Source organism: Peromyscus leucopus, chromosome 13, assembly GCF_004664715.2.
Source record: "Peromyscus leucopus breed LL Stock chromosome 13, UCI_PerLeu_2.1, whole genome shotgun sequence".
In the NCBI taxonomy this organism is placed as follows: Eukaryota; Metazoa; Chordata; class Mammalia; order Rodentia; family Cricetidae; genus Peromyscus; species Peromyscus leucopus.
In genome coordinates this window covers 32,769,858-32,788,340 of record NC_051074.1, presented here as the reverse complement: position 1 = coordinate 32,788,340, position 18,483 = coordinate 32,769,858, and the positions used below count along the sequence as shown (strand labels likewise).

Here is an 18,483-nt window from a genome sequence, read left to right as displayed (position 1 = left end):
GCTGGAAGTGAAAGCAGTATGAACTTGTGCATTGAGAGCCTGGGGACCGCTCCGATGAGCAAGAAACTGGACCATCCTGGATCGGTGTTGGTAGATCTAATCTGCATTGTCAACTTAACTGGATTCAGACTCACCATGGAAATGCACCTCTGGGTAAGGATGTTTCCAGAAAGATTTAACTGAGGAAGGAAGTGGGCAGCACCTTCCCATAGGCTGGAGTCCCAGATGGAACAAGGAAAAGGCAGGCTGAGCCCCCGCCCCCCCCCCCCGCCCCCGCCCGCGTCCTCGCTGCTACATGACTATAAAAGTACATAATTGCCGACTATAAAAGTACATAATCGCCGGGCGGTGGTGGCGCACGCCTTTAATCCCAGCACTCAGGAGGCAGAGCCAGGCGAATCTCTGTGAGTTCAAGGCCAGCCTGGGCTACCAAGTGAGCTCCAGGAAAGGCGCAAAGCTACGCAGAGAAACCCTGTCTCGAAAAACAAACAAACAAACAAACAAACAAACAAAAAAAGTACATAATCAGCTGCCTCCCACTCTCGCTTCCATGACTCCCCAGCCATGAATGGACCTTCCCACTAAAGTGTGAGTAAAAAACAAACCCTTCCTTAAATTGCATTTGTCATTGATATTTCAATGAGAAGGACAACTAATACAATGCTTCGTTTCTAAAACATTCTATCTTGTGTCTTACAGAAACACGTTTGTTTCGTGCTATATAAAGAATTCTTCTTTCTCTTCACCCTGGACAGGACATTTGGAGATTCCCGTCTTTGCACCAAAGTCCCTTTGACCAGGAAGTGACAGAGGACGGAGTCTCTCCTTAAAGACTTTTTGGTTTGGAGAAGCAGTCATCTCAAAGGAAGAGCCTGACAAGCGGCATGGTGGCTGACTGTTCTGAAAATCCCGGGGAAATCTGCTCAGAAAAGATTGCCTGCGTTTGGAGTTGATGATGGTGAAGCCGGTGTCGACATTTGTCTCCGCCTCGAGTTTCTGGGAGCTGTTTTCCTTAAGGACGTCCATTCTCGTCTCAGGTCCGATGGGGATAGACAGGCGGTACTGCCGCATGCCTTTGGCTGCGCTGTCGGCCAGGGAGGACCAGCCAGGGCTTCTCCACAAAGGGTCACTGGAGGCTTCTGCGGTCCCACTGGGCTGTGGAAGCTCCAAAGAGTGTACTTTGAACCTCCGGCTCCTGTTCCTCCGGCTCCTCGTCTCTAAGGTTCTCTGTGTGGAGACCAAGTTCAGCCTGGAGCCCTGCCCATGCCTGTCACCTCTGACGCTGCCGTGTAGGAAGGAACACTCGCCATTCCTAACACCAAGTCCTGCCTTCGGTTGGACCTAGGAGACAAGGAAAGGAAGAACCCATGAAACACGGTTTCCCCTGGCCAACAGCCAGAAGCACCGTGTGCCTCCGCCATCCTCTACTGTACCACACCACAGCAGATGTCTGGCCATTTGAGCGGAAGTGAGACATAAATCTGATTTAAATGATCAACACTGGCTCCAAACATCTCACTCTCTTTCCTGGACTTACTAAGTTTTTGACAATGACAAGACTTTGGGAATGAAATGATCACCTGACACCGCCACACTCCTTGTAGATTTAGTAAACACTCAAAGACATGCACAGACGTCGCTCAATGACCTCGCCAGATAATTTAAGTAACGTATTACAACCGACAATAGTCAAAGCCTGTGACCACAGTCAAGACAAGGACCGGAATGGGAATTCAGTCTTCCAATACTGGTGATACCTCTACTTGATCATGCTAATAAAGAGATATTCCTTTACACTATGTGAATATATGTCACTATGATTGTTTTAATGAACAAGCTGACTGGCCATTAGCTGAACGGTATAAAGTTAGGCAGGAAAGCCAAACTGAGAATGATGGGATGAGGAAGGGCGGAGTCAGGAATCACCAGCCAGACAGAGAGGGAGCAGGAGATGAATGTGCCATGTTAATACACTACATGGCAGAGCGTAAATAAGGAATATGGTTAATTTAAAATGTAAGAGCTAGTTAGTAATAAGCCTGAGCTATTAGCCAAGCATTTGTAATTAATATTAAGCCTCAGAGTGGTTATTTGGGACTGGGCAGTCAGGATAGGAAACTTCTGCCAACAATATCCCTCTTAGATATGTCTAAGACATGTGGGTGCCCCAGGCAGGCTAATAGGTTGAGTACCTTTTAAAACAAATATTCCTTATTTTCTTGAGGTGCCATTTATACACAGTAGAGCATAGCATCATCTGGGAAAAGGGGAAAGAAGACTGCTTACATGCATGCTCTATCATTTTAATTCACACAACTTGCATTCTGGTTCCAATCTTACAATACTGGTCAGCAAAATCCCCATTCTGTGGGTGGCTACCCTCTCTTTCCATAGGATGGAGTTCACTGGAACACCTTCCATCATTGGATTCCTGGGAAATTGCATGCCACCTCTTTCACAGTGCTCTCCCAAGATGATTTCTGGAAGCAACAATTTTCACCATAGAATTTGGTATCTAGTACCTCTCCATGAGTTATTGTTCAAGGAGTCCTCACAGACACCTACAGTAATACAGGCTATTATCATTACTCTTGGTTCCCCACCAGAGCTAGAAGGTAAGAAACCATATACTTTGGCTGCAGGACATGGAGAAATCAACTGACTAGGAAACTTGCTATCTGTTGGCTAATGCTGAACACTAATACACAGGCCAGTTGGGAAGAAAGATATAACTGTTTTTTTTCTAGCACTAGACCCTGCATGTTATAATACCAATTCTAGCCAAAACATGTGCAGTGGCTCAGGACTGTTAGGGAGGAAACCAACAGATTGACAGTCAGATTTCAGGCCTTCTCCATAGGACAGAATTTATGCCTGGTCAAAGCCCATGGCCTTGTTTGGGAGTTAGTTCGTAGACTTTAGGAAAGGTCTACTATTTTTGTTGCTAAATGGTCACGTTGTCAAACTGCCTTCTAAGTATTTATGTTATACCTATAGATTAGTACTGCTCTCAACCTTGGTCACCGAAGCTTCTTCTCAGTGGGCGGTGGTTAATGCAGAGAGTCCCAAATGATCAAGACGCTAGGAATAAACTCATTCATATCAAGTCCCTCCTCATACATACAGCAAGGCTCAGATAATATGGAAGTGGGGAGTGGGAAGAAGGTGAGAGCTGAAGGAGGAGAAGTCTTGAGAAATGCTGTCCTACGGCCAGAACACGGCTCTCGTACTCACGAACTCACCGTAGCTATGACTGCCTGCACAAATCAGGCCAGCCACCCCTCCCACCCCCACCCCCACCCCCACCCCACCTCCCGCATGGATGGGGGCGTGGCACATGAGGCCCCGCCCCTAGCCGAAGAGCTTTCACAGAGGTTGAGAGCAGAAGAGGCTATTTGTCTGTGGGGTCAGGGTAGAGCTCTCTCTGTTTTAAGAGCTAGCTTTGATGAGGACCAACATCACCCTAAAATAATAGTCTTGGAAGAGGAAATTTGAAGAGGAAAAGAGAGAACTGTACATTTGTCTCCCAAAGCAAGAAGGCAGAAGTCGGGACTGGGGGGTTGAGGTTGGGGGGGGGGATGTAGAAAAGCAGGGGTTTTTGGTTTTTTTAGTCAATTACCAAATACATACACAAAGCATTTTTTTTTTTCAAATGACAGGCATATTTGCTCTGTGATAGAAATAGAGAAACTGCAAAAAATCAACCCCCAAAATAACAGGGACATTTATTTCTCCTTTTAGAAGTTTCAAATATGTCCTGTGAAAGGGCCATGTAGTGACTGTCTCGCCATGGAGATATCAGCCCAGCCACTCGGCTCAGCAGCGCTGCCAGACACAAGCCACAGATGAATGGTGTGGCTGCGATTCAATACGTTTCTATTTGTGGGCCCTGGGACTTGAATCTTGTGTCGTTTTCATGTTTCATATTTCTTTTCCAATCATTTAAAAATGGAAATCTATTCTTAGTTCCTGTCCCATAATTGTCCAATCTCCCCGCTCTCTAGATCAATGAGTCAGTGGTTCTCACTCATCCTCTCTCTCGCTCTCGCTTTCTCTCTTTCTCAAAGTCTTTTTTCTAAAATTCTTTCCCTGGGAGCCCCAAACCATGAAGCAGTTGTACTGAAGAAGCTTGGAGACTATAGCACAGGGGTAACTCTGACTGCTAGACCTTCCTCAGTTCCAACTCCCACTTTCAGGTCTGTGGGCTTTTTAAAATATAGATTAGGGCTGGATAGATGGCTCAGTGGTTAAGAGCACCAACTGCCCTCCTAGAGGTCCTAAGTTCAGTTCCCAGCAACCACATGGTGGCTCACAACCACCTGTAATGAGATCTGGTGCCCTCTTCTGGCCTGCAGGGACACATGCAGGCAGAATACTGTATACATAATAAATAAATAAATCTAAAAATAAAAATAAAATATAGATTAAAAACCACCACTCTGGAATCCTTAGATGCCATTCATGGGCCAAGCCAGTTCCCTAAATTCCCTAAATAAATGTACTGCACACATCTAGATGCCCACCCCTAATCCACCAGCGTGACTCCAAGATGGAGCCCATGTGAGCATGGTGCTCTTGTCTGAACCAGTTCCTGCCAGCATTGAGGGGCCTTTGTTGCACGGATGTCCACTGCACCTTAATATGTGCACTTGGACAAACCCATGGGAGACACATCTGTCCCCAAGCTCTGCTGCACACTGTAGTCACCTGGGGGGTCAATTAAAAGGCCCTAGTGTCCCACCCTTAAAATTCAAGTGTATCCAAGTAAGGATGTAACATGGGTACTAAACATGTCCCCATCCCCCTAGTGTGTCAAATGCATAGCAAATCTGGACGCCACTTCCACGGACACAGAAGAGCTGTGTACAGGCAATTGTGTTGTGGACAAGTGACCTCTTGAAACACTGCTGGTCACTACATCACCTAATTCCATTTCACTGTCTCTGTTCATTCAGTTTCTTCCCTTTCCTTTTCTCTTCTCTCTTTTCTCCTGCTTCTCCCTTCCTGTCTTTCTTTTTTCATCCATTTGTTTTTTTAAAACATTTATTTATTTATTATGTATATAGTGTTCTGTCTGTGTGTTTGCCTGCAGGCCAGAAGAGGGCGCCAGATCTCACTACAGATGGTTGTGAGCTACAATGTGGATGCTGGGAATTGAACTCAGGTCCTCTGGAAGAGCAGCCAGTGCTCTTACCTGCTCAGCCATCTCTCCAGCCCCTTCATCCATTTGTTTTTAATAAAAATATCTTATTACAGGTTGGATATCCCTTATCCAAAAAATCATTCTTGAATAGTGTTAGATTACCCAGTCTGGAGAAGCAAATCCTTAGGTTTGACTCTGCAGGCCCCATTTCATTTTCTAGCAACTGTTGTTAGAAAGAGAAGTCTGTGGTGTGTTGGCTTAGGACTCTTCAGATATACATCCCAGAGTGCTATTCCCACAAGCATACTTGGAAATCCATGTCTATTGCAGCACCATCTGTAACAGCCAATTTACCGGATCAGCCTATGCCCATTAAGAGATGAATGGATACAGAAAATATGACATACCTACACACAATGGAGCTCTAGTCAGCCATTTGCAGAAAATGAACACAATTGGAGATTATCATATTAAGCAACAATATGTTGGACTCAAAAAGACATATATCATGCATGCTTTCATTTGTAGATCCTACATTTTATACAGATACTATAATATATTATAAATATACATATAATAACATATGTTCTAGTATCATTTCTGTTGCTGTGATCAAATACCCTGACAAAAAGCAGCTTATGGGAGAATAGATTTGCCTGCCTTAAAATTCCAGGTTACAACCCATCATTGAGGGAAATCAAGGTAGGAATTTGAGTAGCTAGTTACATGACATCCATAGTTAAGAGCAGAATGAAATAATGTGTGCAACCTTTTTGCTTAATTGTGTGATATGTTCTTAGCTAGTTTTCTTTTATACTGTTCAGACTCCATGCCTAGGGAATGGTGCCACCCACAGTGGGCTAGGTCTTCCTACATCAATTAACAATCAAGGCAACCCCACAGACATGTCCACAGGTTAACCTGGTCTAGGTAATTCCTCATTAAGACTCTCATTCTAGGTAATTCTAGATTATGTCAAACTCGGTTAAGACTAACCAGGGCATTATATATGTACACATGACATGAACATAGAAGTGAGATTGTATGAGGAAATTAAAGGGAATGGCAAGTGTATGGAGCAAAGAGGGGAAGGAATATGATTGAAGTGTGTAATATACTTGTATGAATGTGCCTTTATAAAACTTATCATTGTGTGCAATGAATATACTCTTAGCAAATGTTATATGAAAGAAAGAAAAGAAGGCAGGCAGGAAGGAAGATATATAATATATATATATATATATATATATTATATATATATATATATAGAGAGAGAGAGAGAGAGAGAGAGAGAGAGAGAGAAGAAAGAGAGAGAGAAAGAAAGAAGAAAGAAAAGAAAGCCAATGAGTTGGCTAGCTGTAAAGACATTTACCATTAAGCCAGATGACCTGAATTTGATACCCAGAACCCACATGGTGGAAGGAAATAATGACTCCCTCAAATTACCTACTGATCTCCATGTGCCTATCATGATGGTGCACTTTATGGCTTCTCCTTGGCATATCTGAACTGCTAGACATTTTATGTTTGGGGCCATTATTAATATAGGTGTGTGTGTGTGTGTGTGTGTGTGTGTCTGTGTGTGTTGTATGTGTGTGTGTGTATACGTGTACTCTCCCTCCATCCCCTTCTCTCTCTTGTGATAAATAAATAAAGCTTTAAAAGATTAAGGAAAGAGAAGTCTGCTTCCCCTTGCCACATAGACTAATGTCAAATTAGAACAAAATTGGTCTGGAAGGCACAGCTATGCCTATGTCAACAGTTTCCTGGACCTCAGAGTCTTCCGGCCCCTCTGAGTCAGCCCGGTACACCCTCTACTCAGTTCTGGTTCCCTAGCTCCCTAGCCCCTCCCGTGGATTTCCTCTCCTATAAAATGCTCTGCCTTTGAAGGCCCAAATACAAGCCCAGAGCTCCTCTCCTGTTACACCTGATTTTCAACACCAACACCGTCCCCGGATTTCTGCCTCTTAGTCCTCCTGTCTCCCTGCATTCTACAGCAATGTGAGGTCAAGAGCTATTGCTTCATCCACTCCCCCGCCATCCTCTTCTCCCACACCACTTCCTGCCTGTCATTACTTCCGCCAAACACTCCCAGCCTTGGATTGGAGTCAGAATGGGAGACGCACATCCACATTTTCTTAACTTGGACCCAGGGTGTAGAAAAGCACGTGACTATGAAAGCTGGTGCTGGGAGGTGCCTGTGGCTTCCAGCTTCAGCCAGGCTGCATCCGGTCCTCCTGTTCCCTTGGTCATCCTTCTCTGGTTAGCACGGCTGCTTTGCACCCATTAAACTGTCCTGAGAACTTTGGAGGCACAAGCTCCCTTGACCACCATCTCATCAGGTCTCACTCCCTCTGTGACAGAAAAAGCAAACCCTGTCCTTAGTCAAACTGACCTACAGCTCCATTCATCCTGCCCGTGGGGAAGTGACCAGCCCCTACCTGTGATGTGATCTCCATTGCCCTCTGCCTTCTCCATGACCCCAGCCTATCTGTCCTTTTGTTCTCTTCTCTCCCCCATCCCCGCCTCCCTCTCTCCTTCTCCTCACTCCTTTCAGCGAGTAAATGGGTTTCTCAAGTCTCCTATCTCCTCTCTCCCACTCCAGCTTTCTCCCTACTGCTCTTTGTCAAACATGTTTCTAAAAATGTCTACCTTCGTTTTCCTGCTAACCGCCCCTCCCATAACCTCCACCTCTGCCTACCATTCCACAAACCAGCTAGTACCACAGTTATCTACCGTCGACTTTGTCGTTAGCTCCTGGAAGGATTTTCCTCTGTGATCTTTATCCTTCACTCCTACAGTTCTCTTTAAGTTTCCAAACAACGTATTCCTTTGCATTTCCCCCTTCCCCTCTGCCTTTCTCAGTTTCCATAAAGGTGTCTTTTTCTCAGATGACTCATATAATGTCACAGTGATCCAGAGATGACTTGAGCCCTCTTTTTAAAACTTATTTGTATTTCATGTGTACGAGGTTTGCCTACATGTATGCCTGCGTACCATGTGTATGCCTCTTGCCTGCAGAGATAAGAAGAGAGTGACAGATCCCCTGGAACTGGAGTTAAAGGTGCTGCGAGCTGCTGTGTTCCTGCTGGGAATTGAACCTGTGACCTCTGAAAGAACAGCCACTGCTCTTAACAACTGAGCCATCTCTCCAGTTCCCCTAAGCCTTCTTAATCTATACAGTTGTTCTCAACCTTCCTAATGCTGCAACCCTTTAATGCAGTTCCTCATATTGTGGTGACTTCCCTTCAACCATAAAGTTATTTTTGTGGTTAATTCATAACTGTAATTTTGCTACTGTTATGAATTGTGATGTAAATATTTTTGGAGATAGAAGTTGGCTAAAGGTGTCCGGACCCACAGGTTAAGAACTGCTGCTCTATACACATGCCTAGCTCAACCTTGGATATTTATGCCTTTAGTCATCAAAGTAACTAGGCTCACAGAAACATGGCTGCCACTATCATCTGTCTCTTAAACTTCATATCTAGGTATCCAAGTCCCTTCCAGGTACTACCCTCTCCAATACATCACTCTCCAACTCTTCTGTACCACTGAATTCATCTGCCTGCACAGAAACTCTCTGTTCTCCTTCTCTGTTTCCTTGATGACCATTATGTTACCCAAGCACGAGCTTCCTCTGCCCCTTTCCACACCCCGAGAATAGCAGTCACCTGTTCCCATGGACTCTGCCTCCTAGCACTCTTACAGATCTTTCTCTCTCCACTTCCTGCCACTAGCCTTAACGCTTAGCAGGTCTTATCTAAATTCCTGCAGCAGCCATCTAACTCCCCAGGATCCTCTTGCCTCCCAACTAGTCCACTCTCAACTCTCCTCGTGTGTGTGTGTGTGTGTGTGTGTGTGTGTGTGTGTGTGTGTAGGGGGTGCTTTAACTCTCCTGTAATGGCCTCCTGCTTGTCTCAAGATGAAGTTGAACGCTTTGATTAGCCTACTTTGCCCTTGACCGTCTGCAGCAAGAACTCACTACAGCTGAGAGCTCATCACTTTCCCACTTTGAACTTCTTCCCGCCCTGTTGGCAGAGCTTGCTCTTTTCCATTGCTTCTGTTCATCTATCATCTGTTCCATCTCGAAGGGCTTCCTTGGAGCCTTTTTCCTGGAAACCAACCTCTGTCACCTGTGAGTTTATACATCGTCTCTCCATGAAAGTCTTCTCAATTTGCATTTGCATTAGGTACTCCTACTTAGCAACTTCACCACTGATCAGCTGTGAGACTTTAGACAAGTTGCTTAATATTTCTATGCCTCCCATTCCCCACCTGTAAGAGAGGATAAGTGCCAACATCACAGGGTTGCCATGAAAATGATATGATAACGGTGTCTGGTATGTAGGAATGCTGTATATGGCATGACTGTGTTCACCATCACTAAGACTGCTGTTTCTTCTCACAGACCTTAGAACTTGCCATCCTGTTGTGTGCTGGGTTATGTGTCCATCTCCTCTGCATCTACCCCTGGACATTGCCAAGGTATCATAAATATCTTCGTCATAGTGCCTTTCACACTTAGAACATTGCCTACAACATGTTAAGTTCTTGATAAACACGTAAAACTTAACACTTAACAAAATTCATATTTTTTTGCACAGAGAAATGAGTGGAAATGGACATCTATAAATCAAGCTCCTGGCTATCACTGAGTTACCTCATGGAGTTGTTTTAAGAGAAGTCAGCCTGGGGCATGTAACTTAGCGGTAGAGCACAAACCGAGCATATTCAAAACTCTAAACATACACAAAAGAAAAGAAAAGAAAAAGAATTTGAAGCGAATATTGCTTTTTTTTTCTTTTCATACAGCTGGATGTTTCTGTTCTCTTCCTAACCTAGAGAGGAGAACAAAAGAGAGAGAGAGAGAAGCCTGAGATCCTTAGGCCTTGTCAATCTAGAAATGCAGTGTGGGCAGTCAGAATGAGAAATTTCCCAAAGAAATGTAATTCTGAGTGACTGGGACAAATCCCTGGAGAGAGAATAAATCTTCTCTTGCCAAAAAACAAATGAAAATGCACTTATTGGAATTATGATCACCAGGAGCTCATCTTTCTAAGAACTAAAATGCCACCAATCGAGAACAAGGTTTTCCCAAGTTCAGAGAACATTAGCAGCTATGATAAAAAGGGAACACATTCATCCCTCATTGTGAGTTCCAACCTGAAAAACATGAGAAAATGCATCATAGAAAAAATGGTTCAACTATTGAGCAGCAGGCTTGTACCTGTGAAGGGAAACAATATTGTGTCTCACTGACGGTTTTTCAAAAAGGTAACCAAAGAATTTCTCTGAGATGGGAAAAATGATGGTGTAGAAACGAACTAGGTAGATATGCAGAGACTCTCAAATAGCACCAGAGTTACTGAAGAGTGGAAAACCTTTTCCAGTTAACTGTTTGTAAAACTCCTTAATCTACTGACAAGCCACCAATGCTAACCTGCCATTCTCTAGCAGCTAATGCCTCCAAGTATCACCTGTTAAGCACAGTACAACCGAGGTACTTAGTGAATGCAGATGTGGGAGTGTGTCACTGCCTGAGGTGAGTCAGGTGGAGGGATGGAGAATGAGAAGGCAAGAACAGAAAGAAGAGGGGCTGATGAAGTCTGTGTGAGGACAGCTTGGACATGCAAAGAAGAGTTCCTCAAATAAATTGCTTATTTCCGGCGGAAACAGGATTATGTAATTCCACTTACACGAAATGCCTTCAACAGGTGAATTCATGAAGACAGAACAGAGCATAGGCTGCCTAGTGCTGGTAGGAAGAAGGAATGCTAAATTCGGTTTACTGGGTGTGGAGTTTTGTTTTGGGGTGATGACAAGATGTTTTGTGGACAGTGTCACTTAGCGAGAGAGCGAAGAGCCTCTGACACACAAAGGCAGCAATTGCTCTGCTTCTGCTTGGCCTCCAGAAGCTTCGACGTGACAAAGCACTTGCAGGTCTATTCTTTCATTTGATTCTCATAACACAAATTATACATGTGAGTGCCATTTGCAGGCTCCGTCAGCAACTGTACATTATAGTAAAGTTAGAATGGAAGCTAGTTATCAAGTATTCACTCAGACATGAATGCCCATGCCTCCCATATACGAAGCATTAGTTGGAATACTGCCTTCACAGGAGTGAGCTAGAAAAGATGCCTTCCTTCCTGACACTCCTATCCTACGATGAGTCATACTTCTGAAGACCTGGCCTCTGGCCCCCTGTCCATCTACGTGTCATGATGTCACTCCCTTGACTGCAGTTCCATGCAGCCTCGGGCAATGTGTTAATGTGTCCTGCTAAGGAAGTACTGAACTGCACACTGTCTCTTCCATTCGGGACACCTTTCCTCCCCTCGATGGCTGGCCTGCCCCGTGTCATCTAGCTCATGCAGGCCTCCTCAGCACTTCTCCTTGAGAAAGTTTCTCCCTGGCCCCTTGGATTCAGCATCCGACTCACTCGGGCCTCTTTGCCTCCACCCAGGTCCTATAAGTGTTATCTGTAGAGAGGTTAATTTGTGATTTTGACTCTCTTAGTGATAGACATTGTTTTCTTGAGTGAACTTTGTTCCTTTACAAACATTCAGCAATTACCTCCTCCACTCTGATCTTTGGTAAGGACCTTCACCCTTTTGTGACAGTTCCATACATCAGTGTGACCTCACACAACCGCTAGAGTAAAGGTTAGATCTTTGCCTCGGGACCAACTTCACCCATAAAACTCCATTCTCTGAGTACAACCATCAGCTCAGAGGAGAGCATAGAGTCTATATTGGTCCAATTGGAGTCTAGTCCAGAAACTTTATTGGGCCATGATGAATTGATTATAGAGCTGAGACCAAGGTAGCAGAGCTAAGAACCGGGTCCTAGGTAGGCTAATTTAAGGCCTGGACCACTTAGTTGCAAAAGCAAGAGTATTCATCATCCATCCCTGTTACCCTAACACGGATCCTAAGAAACTTTACACTGGGTTTTGCACCCTAAACATCTCACTTTGTTCTAAGTGCAAATTGGCTGTACTGTAGTGACAACATGCTAATTTCAGTAGCATAGTAGAGTCTAGCCATTTGCACTCTTTACTCAAACATTTTCATGACAAGAAATCACAGTAGAATTTTCTAGAAAACAATTCCTCATTTTGTTTGCAAAAGTATAGAGTCCCGGATACCAAGAGATCAAGAAGAAGTGCCCAAGACCAGTGTTTTGAAGTGAGAGGTGCACGAAGTAGAGAGTCCGAGGAAGGCCACAAGAATGAAGGACACATGCTGGGTCCCTGCTCAAGAGGTGTTGGGACTTCTAAAACATCTCGAGACAATGGAGTTATTTTCATATTCCTTACTGGATTTCCCTTCATCAAAAACTTCTCTAGTCTCCCCAAATTTGATTCAACTTTCTGACGTAACTAATTGTATAACTGTGTCTCCCAATTAAACATCACTTAGCCTTCAGAAACAGGAGTGAATAAGGACATGTTCCCTACTGCATGCCAGGGATGCTTATTTTAAGTTCCAGAGATTAACCAGAACTAAATGTGGAAGTTCAGATGTCCGGGGAATTGGGAAGTTGTACACGAAGCATCTAAGCAAGGAGGTAGTGAATAAGGCGGTTGCTTGGGGAACCCAGTGCAAGTGGAGGTCAGAGGACAACTCTGTGGGAGACATTGAACTCAAGCTGGGCCATGGTGGTACATGCCTTTAATCCCAGCACTTGGGAGGCAGAAGCAGGCGGATCTCTGTGAGTTCGAGGTCAACCTGGTCTATAGAGTGAGTCCCAGGAAAGGCTCCAAAGCTACACAGAGAAACCCTGTCTCAAAAAAAAAGAAAGAAAGAAAGAAAGAAAGAAAGAAAGAAAGAAAGAAAGAAAGAAAGAAAGAAAGAAAGAAAGAAAGAAAGAAAGAAAGAAAGAAAGAAAGAAAGAGAAATTGAACTCAGGCCCTCGGGCTTGGCTACAAACACCTTTACCAGCTGAGACATCTCCCTCACACTGGGTCTATTTTTAAATTCTTTTCTCAGTAAGACAAAGAACTCATAAAAATGAACCCTGATTTCCCCAGTAATATATCAAACAACACGTTTTAGGGGATCCCCTCCCAACAGTCTGGAGCTTTCACTTTTGCTCTATAAATATGTCCTGTGTTTTACTCATATGAAAAAGAAAAGGATTTTTTTATTACAGAATCTGTATTCATCATGTTTTACTAACTAAGGCCAATGGATGTAAGAAAGCTAGCTGGCGGGGAAGGGCAACAATTGCTACCTAGTGTTATTTCATACACTAGGCCTTAAGGGGAGTTCTGGTCATTTACCAAGGACGGACACCAGGGGGTTTGCTTTGACTGTCGTGTACTTTCTGCACATTTCTAAGCACAGGGACTGCTGCCACCCTGCCCATCCCCTATGTCCCACCTCCGCGGTGCCACCATTAGTGAAACAGACTTTGAGACCTGATAGAGACACATTCTCGCTCTATCTTGGACAAATAACTGTGCCTCGGTCTTCTCATCTGTAACAAGAACGGTAGTGACTTCTTAGAGTGTTATAAGGATTAACAAAATTGGTGATTAGAAAATCTTAGTGCAGTGCATAATATGCACAACAGTAACTAAAATATAATGATGTGTGTTTATGAGTGTTCCGTCATTTCATGCAGAAGGCATTCTGGGTGTTGAATTTGATTTGTGCTTAAATTTGACAGTGGTAGAAAATGCTGCAAAAGGAAGCCAATGGTATTGCGAACCAAGCATTCCCAAATGCCGTTACAACAACTCGCCCTTCCCTAAGTCTGTGGAAAGAGCTCGTGACCGCAGCCTTGATCAGCAACCTGGAAGGACCCATGCTACTTCATAAGCCCGGTTGCTCTTCCTGTGTAACATTTCCTGCTTTTTCTACTCCTTTGCTCAGAGTGGTTTCTGTAATACTTTGGGCTTTACTCCTCCTCTAAGGCTTCCTCCCGGCTATGTGGCTGACCTTCATGCAGGCTTTACTCATACAGCATGATTTTTCTCTTTCTCTTCCTTATCTCCCTACTCTGGCAGCTGCTAAGATTTACAGCTTGCCTGCACTGAATTGTTTCTTTTCTTCTTCTCCTCCTTCTTTTGAATTCCAAGAAATCTGTCCTTCAGTGTCTACCTGAGTCTGTCCTTAAATTTCTTTTTTTTATTTAAATTGAATTTATTTTTAACTAATACAAAAAAAGCAAAATGGTACGTGACTATGGAGTAGTATGTGATCTTTTGGTGCAAATACATAATGTCTGCAGTATACAGTAATTTAAACATAGAGAGTGCCTCAAACATACATCATATCTTTTCCAAAGGTAGTTATCAACTGAAAAAAGTTAATGGCCGTCATGGTGGCATTTCTATATAAACACATTTCATGCTTGGTCATATCCATCGCGCCTTCTCTCTGTGGTGCCCCTCTTCTCTCTGTCCAACCTCAATGCTCTTCTCAATACCTAGTAGTCCCTCTTCAGTTTTCAAGCTCCATTTTCATAGTTCCTGATAAGAACAGATACTACACTTGAGCTTAGCCAAAAGGCCAAGAAGTGATGACAAAATTTTTAATGGCTGAATAACAACCTGTGGTGTATGTAGAGCATGTCCTTAAATTTCTTTATTAATGAGACTAAGAACTGAAAGGAGAGAGCTCCATTACCCTAGTAATATGTGTGACTCTGACAAGATGCTCCCAAATTTCCAGTAATATTATTACTGCATCTGAGTGTGCAATGTGTGTGTGGACAAGTGACAGGCATGGCAAAGGGCATTCTGGGGAGGCAGCATGGTCTGACTCTCCAGCTTTTTAGCTACAAGTTCATACACGTCAGATAGTTCTTACCTGTCACATGAGGATACTGTAGAGTTTGAAGTCTGACTGTTAACTGCAGTATATATTAAAATCACACAATGAGCTCTTTTATTCTTTTGTAAGAAATGCTCTGGGTCTCCTGATCTAACCAGACTGTGGTGCTTGCTGATCTAACCAGATTGTGGTGCACCTTGGCATGAATAAGTCTAAAGCCTCCCAAGTCTCTTACTATACAATCAATTTGAAAACCACTGAGTAAATTACCTCCAGGGTCCATCCAGAGAGAGCATCACACCTTTCTGTGTGCTCGTGTGACTGTCCTGACAAGGATGAGGCTATTTTAAAGACATGCATGTGCCCCTCCCTTTGGCTATCAGACTAATGACACAATGGATCCCAAAAAAACTCAAATTTCCCCAGGAATCTCATGCTGCAGAGGAGGGAAAGCTGGGCCCTGATGGCTGCCAGAGGAGGAGCTTGACTCCCAGAAAGATTTTGCCACTTGCCAGGCTGTTCTGCAGTAGAGGTTGAAGCTGAGACAATGGCGGATGGATGATAACTGGGACCACACCCACACCAGGACTGCTTAGTTATCTATGCATACTTCTTGCCCTCTATTTAAACCTAAACTTCATGTCAGGGGGAGGGGCCATTGGACATCTTCATTTATTCTTCTCCCAATATATCAGTTTTGAATAGATCTCCTTTCTCTGTCTTTCACTATTATTCATCTTTTTAATTGGCCTATTGAGGATGGATGGCCAAGCCTAACTTGTCTGAGTTTCCAGGGCCCTGGTTCTGGTCCTACCAACCCTAGTAACCCTGTTACACACCAGAAACGAAACAAATGAAATACCTGCAGCAGAATCTTGTTGCCATCATAGTCCTGAGTCTGCCACCTTGTGCTGCTGATGGGCACACACGGATTGGGGAGAAGAGGCACCAGCTGGCCGATCTCTTGAACCTTGAACTGCAGCACAGAAGACTCTTTGGGGTCCACTGGCATTCCCAGGGGCAGCTGCTTCAGAGAGAGCTGCAGGCTAAAGCCCTCGGAGGCATAGAGAACAAAGAAACAGAAGTTGCTCTTTTGAACGGTGGCATCTCTCTGTAGGATCATCTCATACAGTCTGATGGCGTCTTCGTAGTTATCAAAACTGCAATACAGAGTCACTCGGAGGATATCAGTACCACAGTGCACCGGCCTCATGCCCCACACTGGCATCTGGTTGTGCAGGCTGTAGAATTCCTGATTGGCAGGGAGATAGGGACAAGGCCTCCCCTGTGCATGCTGGGTAGGGAAACCCTGCCAGGGTGAATGCTGTAGGAAGTCCAAGACTCGAAACAGCCGCTCCTGTCCCAAGCTTTCCTGAAGAAAGAGCAAAACAGACATCCCTGGGAAGCGGGCCCTCCGGGGATGGTACTTTTCATGGTAATTCACTGGTCTGGCCCGTTCAGACACCAGGAAGAGACGCACCTCCGGGCAGATGCAATCCAGGAGTTGGTCCAGAGCCTGCTGCAGAAGCAAACCGTTCCCAGTGTCAGCAAGAAGATGCACAGTCAAGGCTAGAGACTCCTGTGTCTCATCCATGGCAGGCTTAGGTGAAGATGAGAAAGAAGGCCACCCGGCAGGGCCCACTGTTCAGCCTTCTAAGATGAGCCAAGGCCTCACACGGAGCCCTCTAGAAAAACTTCAGCCACTTCTGAACCAAGCTCTTAGCCAGATCACACACGCTCCCGGCTTCCTCCAATGCTCCAGCAGGGAATGTCACTCAAGTGTGGACTTTGCTACACACAACAGCAGTAGCTCCATGTCATCCGGTCTGGGCAGATGTAACTATGTGCTTGGCTTTTTCAGGCATTCCCTGGCGTTCCTGTTTGACCTAAAAACCTATAATGCTGAGAACCACGCCAGTGGGTGGTTCTTACATTCAACTCAGTAGAGGAAATGACCAGGCTTAGAGGAACAGGAGGAGGCTCTGTTGGACTGATAGCAATCTGGAGCTCTGTTACACTGAAGAGACATCCATTGGGTGGACCACAATGGGCTCTGACTTCCTACTTAAATATCCTGATGTTTACAGGGGCCTGCCAGGCCACCCGAATAGAATGCCACTCCCAAGCTTGTCGGCTTGCCAGAGCCCTCAGCCACCATCTCTTTTATTTATTTTTTGACCATTTTCTCCTAGGTCACAAAGAAGAGATATTTTGTCTACGTAGTGTCGGCCTCATTGAAAACGGTTTGCCTGGCTGAACTAACAGTCTGGATCCGCTAAAACAACGTTAAGAAACTAAGTCGCCTTTGGTTCGTGCAAATTTGCAGACAGTGAGCCTTCCTATTTCAGTAATTACTGTGTCTTCCTATGGAGGATCTGTTGGTAAATTGTCCTAAAACTTTAGATAAATTGATTTAATCAGCCAACAAACCTACAAAGAAGAGAGTATTTACCCTCCAGTTGCTGACAAGAAACTGAGGCAAAGGAAAAATCAGGGAAGTTGCCCAGACTCACACAGTGAAGTGGCTGAGGAAAGATTTGAAAGACCGGAAGGGCCCAGATTCCATGCTCCCTCTCTAGAGCTGGGAAGGCTAGCCACAGTTTGTTGTTTTGTTTGTTTGTTTGGTCTCTCGAGGTGAGGAAGAGCTGCCAAGTCAACACCTAGTCGACACACTTCCCCGTGGATACAGGCTGTTAAATCTTAAAAAGAATACCACATAGTTGACACAGTCACCTACTCTGTTCCCAAATCCTGTAATAGTCAGGCATAGAAGCAAAGACCTGTCATCCTAGGATTCAGGAGGCTGCAACAGAGGTATTACTGTGGGTTCAAAGCCAGTTGGGCTGGGTAGAAGCCAGTCTAGGCATTATAGTTAACCCCCACCTCAACAACAACAACAACAAAAAATTGCTGTTATGAGAGTTGTTCTGCCACTGGGTGTGGATATGCACTGTGTTCTAATGTGAGAATGTGTAAGGGAAGGTGTAACGCCACAGTGGATCAGGGTGTGTTGTAACTTTCTAATTCAAAACCAATTTTAATGAAAGGGATAACTTCCTCTAACTTTACGTCTTACATTCATGGGTTCCTTCAGTAGTGTGAAAGCTACGATCCTGTGCTTGGATCATGGGCTAGCCACGATAATTCTAAAGAGAGACACTTTTGCCTGTCCGTTATTAAGAATGGAGCAGTGGAGGTACCCGTGGGAAAGGAGCAGCAAGGAGTCTCACGGCTCAGTCTACATATCTCTGGTTCCATTCATAGTTGTCTATACATTGCAAAATTCTCACAGATCTATGGAAGAAGAGACAGATTCTTTCCCCAACTTGTCCAAACTGTCATTTAATTCACTTTCCTTTTCTACTTTGTTTCCTAATTTTTTGGACTACAGGGAAGCTGAGGGGTTAGTTATGGACTTGACCACTTGGTAACAGTAGAATAACCAAATTTAAAGTCAAAAGTTCAATCCTCAGAAAGGAATCATCTCCATCGAGATCTGCCCATAATTTTAATCAGTTGAATTTTATAATACTAAGATTCTTGTATTAGAAA

The 18,483-nt window shown here is 44.3% G+C and overlaps 1 protein-coding gene and 1 pseudogene across 1 annotated transcript; both read right to left on the bottom strand.

The window, feature by feature from the left end:
• Positions 1-447: 447 nt before the first annotated feature.
• On the bottom strand, positions 448-16,857 carry Fam124b (family with sequence similarity 124 member B). Its single transcript, XM_028884104.2, has 2 exons — positions 15,794-16,857; positions 448-1,341 (listed from the first exon to the last, which is right to left on the bottom strand). The coding sequence occupies exons 1-2, from the start codon at positions 16,523-16,525 to the stop codon at positions 718-720; spliced, it is 1,356 nt and encodes a 451-aa protein (XP_028739937.1). The 5' UTR covers positions 16,526-16,857; the 3' UTR covers positions 448-717.
• LOC114703331 lies at positions 14,586-14,679 on the bottom strand (annotated as a pseudogene).
• Positions 16,858-18,483: the final 1,626 nt, after the last annotated feature.

Excerpts from the sequence above, each read along its gene's own strand:
- Fam124b (XM_028884104.2), bottom strand. The coding sequence starts at position 16,525 with ATGGATGAGACACAGGAGTCTCTAGCCTTGACTGTGCATCTTCTTGCT. Across the intron at positions 1,342-15,793 it reads GCAACAAGATTCTGCTGCAG|GTCCAACCGAAGGCAGGACT; the intron begins GTATTTCATTTG and ends CTTGTCTCCTAG.